General features: G+C 33.8%; 1 protein-coding gene across 1 annotated transcript; it reads left to right on the forward strand.

The window, feature by feature from the left end:
* Window positions 1-1,439: 1,439 nt before the first annotated feature.
* On the forward strand, window positions 1,440-3,824 carry LOC9322999 (replication factor A protein 1). Its single transcript, XM_002886888.2, has 10 exons — window positions 1,440-1,598; window positions 1,706-1,973; window positions 2,065-2,161; window positions 2,243-2,364; window positions 2,436-2,520; window positions 2,606-2,741; window positions 2,861-3,045; window positions 3,174-3,297; window positions 3,397-3,570; window positions 3,684-3,824. Exons 1-10 carry the CDS (start codon window positions 1,440-1,442, stop codon window positions 3,822-3,824), a joined length of 1,491 nt encoding a protein of 496 aa, XP_002886934.1.
* The last annotated feature ends 3,459 nt before the right edge of the window (window positions 3,825-7,283 follow it).

A 7,283-nucleotide genomic window follows, 5' to 3' on the forward strand; every position in this document is an offset into this window, starting at 1 on the left:
AGCTGCTGCGCATTTACCGTGGGCAGCCCCTCACTGAGAATACGAAGAGGAAGAGACGTATGGGGAATTTGGTTATGATGGGGATGATAGCATATATCGCACAGTTTCTTTCTATCTACATGACAGACGGTACATTCATTATGTTTATAATAGTTAGAGGATAAATACTAATTAATATCCTTACACATGTACTTTTTTACGTGTGAAGGAATGCTATGTTGAGATGTCGCCTGTTTGGTAAAGTCGCTTTGACTTTCTACGACACATTTAAAGAGCAAGCTGATGGTGCTGTTATTTGTGTTATAAGATGGGGACTTATTCGTTGTTATGGAGGTTTGTTTTGCCTGCTTAGTATATAAGATGGTCGGGTTTGTTATAGATGTATGCATGTTAAATAGTTAGTTTGATCGAGTGCAGGTGATGTGGCCATACATGCTACAGATTGCACGCGTATTGAGATTAATCCAGATATCCGTGGAGTGGAATGCTTTGATGAATTGTAAGTTTAGTTTTCCGTATAATTAGATTTATGATGTTTGGTGTCTGGACTATAATATTGTTAATTCCTACGCTTCGGTGTTATTGTGAAGGGTCAAGAAAAACATGTAGTTGGGTATCTTGAAGAAGAAGGAAGGATTTATAGTCTCCGGTGGTGGATGTTAAAGTTATTATGTTTCAATTTCCGTTACGTTTTAACAGAGTTGTTTCAGCGATACCTCTATTATGCGGATCACTATTATCCCTTAGTTTTGTTTATTTTTTATTCTATAGTTACGTTCTTATTATGGATCATATATTTACGGTGATACGTTCGTCAGCGAGAACATTTAAATTTACATCGAATTTGTTATTGCGTTGGGGCTTAAAATAATATTTTATATATATGTTAAATTGACCATTTCGTTGAGGCTGCGAACAATATTGAAGGATTCTTTTCTTTAGTCATAGGCTTCAAAGTGTATGCGTTATATAAAACTGGAAAGTGAAGGAGGACTTACACCTTCGTTAGTTTAAATTAATAACATAATACATAAATATTTTTGTAATTGGATTCCATTGAAAGTTTACTCTTATCGACTTTGTTTACAGAAAATAAAAATATAGATTTGTCACAAAAATGTAAACATGCTTAATCTATGATTTAGCGAGACGATAAAAGTAAATATTGCGGTTTTTATCTACGTATTCGATTCGAAAATATCTATAATAACTATTTGGTAAAGCTATAATATTTCCAGAAAATTTTATATGCTAATATCGAAGATTTACATTTATCTCTTAATTCGATTTTGTTAATATCCATAATTATTAAATTTTATTCTATATTAGTCGAAAAGGTCGGTTAAATCCTAAACATTTTATGGCTATATATAGGATCTACTACTCGCTTTCAACTTTAACGAAATCTATTAAGATATTATACTTTTGTGCGTTAAAAAATGTCGTCAAGCAGAAAAAGCAAAAATTCACTAACTTTCATCGATGATATCAATCCTATTCACGATCAGAATAAGATTAAGGTGTTAATCCTGAGGCTGTGGAAGGCGTATCAGAGAGATGCGGGCAATACAATCGAGATGGTTTTGGTGGATGAAAAGGTTATGATTTGATTATTATTTGAGATTATGTCTTCTATATCATGTGTTTGCTTTGTTTTTGTATTGTATAAGTATGCTAAGCATATTCTCTTTTTGGTTTTAAGTAGGGTTCAAGAATCCATGCAACTGTTGAAGACAAAAATATCAAAAAGTTCGACAGTGTCCTGAAAGAAGGTGATGTCGTTACCTTAAATCCTTTCAAGCTCATCAAGTACTCTGGCGATTATAAGAGCAACAGTCTTTCTTTCAAGATTTTGTTTTACCGAACAACCCAGGTCAAACCATGTGATGATTTTCCAAAGGAAGTCCCTGAGAAGTATTTTGTGGAATTTGGTGATGTTTTAAATGGTTCACGAGACACGCGTGTTTTCGTTGGTAGGTCTGGTTTAAACAAAATATCTTAATTAGTTTGATATTTGTTTATCTTTACCGCTGTTAAACTAAATAACGATACGTATTGTTGTAGATGTTATTGGTCAGATTGTCAACGTTGGACCGATAGAGGATATAAAAATCAGAGGAAAGAGTACTCCAAAGCTCGACGTCGAGTTGCGTGATCGTGGGTATGTTAATTATGATTAGTCATTATAAGAGTTTGGTTTTCTGTATGCTTTGTTTTTTTGACGTGTTTATCACGTAAATAGGAACGTACGGTTGATATGTACTCTATGGGCGGATTTTGCTAAGCAAGTTAAGGTTTATACTGAAGCAAATCCAGCGGCTGTTGTTTGTGTGATTAGGTGTGCTCAGGTTAAGGAGTGGAAAGGTATATATGTTGGTCGAATAAACTTCAAATATTCCGATGACTGTTCTAATTTTAATTGTTAACTTATTTAGGTAATTGGACTATATCTAATGCTATGGGCGCAACACGTGTATTACTCGATCCTCCAGGCGTTTTTGTTGATGAGTTCAGATCAGGGTAATAGACATAATATTGTTTATTTATTATGTTTTGTGTTATTGTATATGTCTGTATAGATATTAATATAGAATTTTTTTTGTAGGCTACCAACCGATGGCGTGGTCTTGACTAATCATGATAATAGTGAATTGTTTGCTGGATCAACTGTATCGATACGTGATCAATTCTTGGTGAAGAATCATAAACGAACTGTCCGAGATATAGTCGAGGCGTTAGAGGTAGACACCATAAATTTATGCGTTGTTCTTTATATTCATGCGTTTTAAAGGGTAAAAAAAAAATTTGTTTGTTAATTAGAACTGGTTGGTATTTTAAGTCTGACCTCTAAAATCTATAGGAGGGTATGTGTGTGACCATGGTCACTGTTGGATCCGTCGAGCGAACGTCGAAATGGTATTACGTTTCGTGTAAGATGTGTAATAAGAGTGTCGAGCCTTATCCAGAAAATTCTGGTGATGATGGAAAACCACCTCTTTACTATTGCGGCGTTTGTGACAAGGATGTATCTGCGGTAGTGTTCAGGTGATTGTGTCTTTTGAATGCATTGTTTATGTCGTCTTGTGCATGTTAATACCGTCATACTATGTTGGTGTGTGTAGTTTTAGAGCTCGGTTGTTCATTATTTGTCCTGGAATAACTGTTTGTTTTAGGTACCGATTGGTTCTGGAGGTTTTTGATGCAACTAACTACAAGGCAAGGTTTTTGTTGTTTGATGCAATGGGTAGTACCCTCCTTCGTAGAACTGCACAGGAGCTCTATAATGCAGTTTCTGAGGTAATGGATTCGCTTTTGCTATTGTTTGTTATGTTGTTTATTCTATTTTTAACGATTATTTGTTCGTATGTTTAATCTATTTGCATGGTTTAATGATAGAATGACCCCTCTATACTTCCCTCGGAGATTGGGGCATTGGTCGGGAGGCGGTTTCTTTTTAAAGTGAGTATAGGTGGCGATAATCTGAAATCGGATCGGTCGCATTACGTGGTACAGTTATTTTCTGAAGATGATGAGCTGATTAAAGACTATTCTGATGGTCTATACTCCGAGGTTCGTGTTTTGTAGCTTGGGTTGTTCTGTTTATATGAAACTGTATATATGTGTTAAGTTTACTAAATATTCGGTGTTTTGCTTTATATATACTTAATATTGGTGTTTCTAAGGTTTTGGTGCCTTTGCCCGTAACGCCTATTACAAAGGAGGCCAGTGTTCGCCGTGGCGGTGTATCCGTCGAGAATCCAAAACCTCCTGCGAAGAAAATCAAAATCGAGGGCAAGAAAGAAGAGAGTTTTGCCACAACTTAAAGAAGAATTTGGTTTTATATATATCTAGATTTAGCGGTTTTATTTATATTTAAATATCATAGCAGACTTTACAATACATTGTGCGACTTTATGTTCGATTTTTGTTGTGACTGAGTCTGGATGTTATTTGGTGTTTTCGTTATTTGTTTTTTTTGTTTTTTTATACCTTCCCGAGTGTCATATTTAGATATTGTTCGTTTTTTGTTTTCTATGATCGGTCTGATGTTGTTTGGCAAACGACAAACGCGACGTTTCTGCTTATACACGTGCAAGTGTTTTCGCTAGGGCTGAATATATTCTATACGCAACTAATACATGCATTTTTTGTTATACTAATGATATGTGTTAGGTGTTATTGTTTGACGCCAATGTATTCACTTAGAAATATTGTTATAGATTAAGAGTCGCATGTAGGTAACATGTGTTTAGCAAGACGTGGATATTATTATATATGTATTATTATAAAATATTGGATTTCGTTTTATGTCGTATATAACAGTTTCACGTTATTTGTGATATATTTGGTATCTGATTTAGCATGCTGATTTATAATTAGTTAGGGTTATGTGAGCATTCACGAGCTCTATATATTTGCACGTTTCATATTATGCTTATATGGTCTACTAACGTAGGTTGATATCCCGGCCGTTTCTCTGAGCAACGCATAAATTGGTAGTTCTGTTGTATTGAGATATGTAACATTAACAATTCTAAAATATTAAATATTCGACGGAATTAGAATGTTTCTTTTTAAGTTTACTGTTTGTGTAACAATATGTTAGAGTTAACATTTTAGGTATTGATAGATTTGATCATATCTCCTATTAATATAGTGGTATGTTTGTTATTATCCATAATAGAAAATATTATTTTCCTTGGTTTTAAGTCGCTCAATATTTTACGTAAAAATAAAGGTCTTATTGGGTACCCTAATACCTAGCTTATATATACGTCTATAAATAATACATGCATTCTTGTGTTAATCATTGCGAACGCTCGTGTTGAAAAGATGGAGGTAGTCGTTAGTATTTTTACTTGATGTTAGTCTGATATAGTTTATTGGTTCTGCGTTAAATTGGCTTTCTCTTTCCGAAAATAACAATCATGTTGATTGATTATTAATATGTGAATGTTTTGATCGGACAGGTTAACAAGCAAAACACTAACTCAACCCATATTAGCCAGACGGATGAATGTATCGTAGCTATCCAACAAGCGGCTTCGTGGGTGTTGTCGGTCGATAGATTGCGTGGTTTATTTGTTATGCTGATGGATGTTTTCTGCGAGGCAGATCCGTTGTCGGTCTGGGATGCTACCTGGGATGTATTGTTTAAAGATGTGTTGTTTCCACAACAAATTATTTTTAACGATCATGGTAAATGTACACCGTTAGTTTTTGCCAATATTTACAAATATCGTCAGATGGATAATGTTTTATTATTTTGTTCTAGAGCCGGAGTATGCCTACAATGAAATCCAAAACTTTGAGACATTTATGCGTAAGGAAAACTCTACGTTCAATGTCTATGCGGAATTACGGAAGAGAGTCGCTTTAGCTGGTGGTCCTACATGTGATCCTTCGTTGGAATATAAGATGCGTGATCAGTTTAACAATCTTAAGATAGATTAGATTGTTTTCATCGTTTTGATTTATTTCTGTTTATTTTAGGGTTTTATAAACTATGTTTCTGCTTGGTTCTCTCTATACTATTATATTTGTTTCGGCAAAATAATAGAATATTTTTTTATAGACGGTGTTTTGAACTATTACGCTGCAATGAAGATTTTATTTTATTATTCCTGTATTGCGTTCTCTTAACATTTTTTTTTTTATTGACGGTGTGTCTTTATAATTACGCAATGAGTTTTAAGCACCATAAAACGCGATAGTTAAAACACATGGTTTCTTCTTCGTTGACCGTCAAACAACTTATGCTAGATGAAACAACGTCCTATAATGTGAGATGCATGATAGCTGCTGTATGTTGAGTAGCTTCTTTAATTTGCTATATGGTTTCTTATGATTTTATACAGATCTCACGGTTATGTTATCTATTCATTTTATCGCCAAGTGATATTTCATTTTATCTCCAAGTGATATTTTATGACCATAATTATGAGGTTTAACAAGCCATGGAAAATTAACTTTCTGTCATTATAACTTGTATTTATGAGTTGAGATTAATTTAAAAAGTAAAATTCGTTGTGCTCGAATCACATATATGATTAATACTATATAACATATCATTAAAATATAATATTTCCAGTTTTCAGTTTACCTTTTATATTTATTTCCGTGAGATTTTCATCTTCTCTCAAAGTTATGTATGGGTATTACCAAATGCGTTTGCTGTTAAAGTAAATATTTTATAAAATTCCTTCTTTTTTTTGGATACAATCAGAATAAAAAGTAAAATTTGAATATATCTAGAAAATATATTGATTAGTAATATATATCGCAATATTAAAATATAATATTTCTAGTTGTTCTATTAAAGAATACCATAGTAGATTATTGTTATATATAATTTTCCGTTAGTTTCCTCTGTGTTCACGATCTTCTAGGTTTTGGAGACAATGAAACGTGGTAGAGGTCAGAAATAAGATCGCAAAGCTTGCATACGTTATATATTTTATATTGTCGTATAACCATAATCCTTTTTTATAAAACATTCTTGTCTATCACTCTGATTTGTTTTCATTATGCCCGTCCAAAGGTGATCATCGACGTATACATCGCCGTGTTTATAATAACAACTTCGACTATTTGCTCGATGTACCCAAGGATGGTGCGAAAAAGGCAAGAAATTATCGTATGGAAAAACTCAGAGCACGAAGGACTGCCTTCCGTAATAGATTATCGGGTTAAGTCTATTATCTTTAAAAAATTTATTAATTTAATTAATAAAAACGCCCACACACGCGTAATTAAGTTGTAGTGATAATATATATTCATAATTTCTAGGCATGGAGTCGATTAATCGAACACGTGTTATCGCGGCATATGAAAACATGATATCTGATGAATTACGTGCGTTATTGAATTCACGACCTCCTAAGGATGTTTGTTGTCGTGCGAGAGCGCGCCGTGTAGCAATACTTAAATTAAGACGGATAAAAGCGAGGACAAGACCACCAGAAACCGGTACGATCCTTTTATATTAAGTTTTTATTCTCGAAATTGTACGTGTGATTAACAAATAAAAAAATGTTATATATAAGGGTTGGTGTTGCCGATTTACGAAGATGATTACGTGCATTTCCTCGCAACCGATTCGGATTCTGATCATGGTGATAGGGAGGACCAAACAGACGACGATAATGCAATGGATTATGATTTTGTTGAACATCTCGATAACGCCGATGAGTGTATTATGGAACAGGAAGGGTTTGGATCCATACCGATCATAAATGTGAAACCTGGATTAACAGAAAATGGTACTTACTATGGTTGTTTTT

Source organism: Arabidopsis lyrata (assembly GCF_000004255.2).
Source record: "Arabidopsis lyrata subsp. lyrata unplaced genomic scaffold ARALYscaffold_2, whole genome shotgun sequence".
Lineage (NCBI taxonomy): Eukaryota > Viridiplantae > Streptophyta > Magnoliopsida > Brassicales > Brassicaceae > Arabidopsis > Arabidopsis lyrata.

Excerpts from the sequence above, each read along its gene's own strand:
- LOC9322999 (XM_002886888.2), top strand. The coding sequence starts at position 1,440 with ATGTCGTCAAGCAGAAAAAGCAAAAATTCACTAACTTTCATCGATGAT. Across the intron at positions 1,599-1,705 it reads TGGTTTTGGTGGATGAAAAG|GGTTCAAGAATCCATGCAAC; the intron begins GTTATGATTTGA and ends GGTTTTAAGTAG. Across the intron at positions 2,521-2,605 it reads GTTGATGAGTTCAGATCAGG|GCTACCAACCGATGGCGTGG; the intron begins GTAATAGACATA and ends TTTTTTTTGTAG.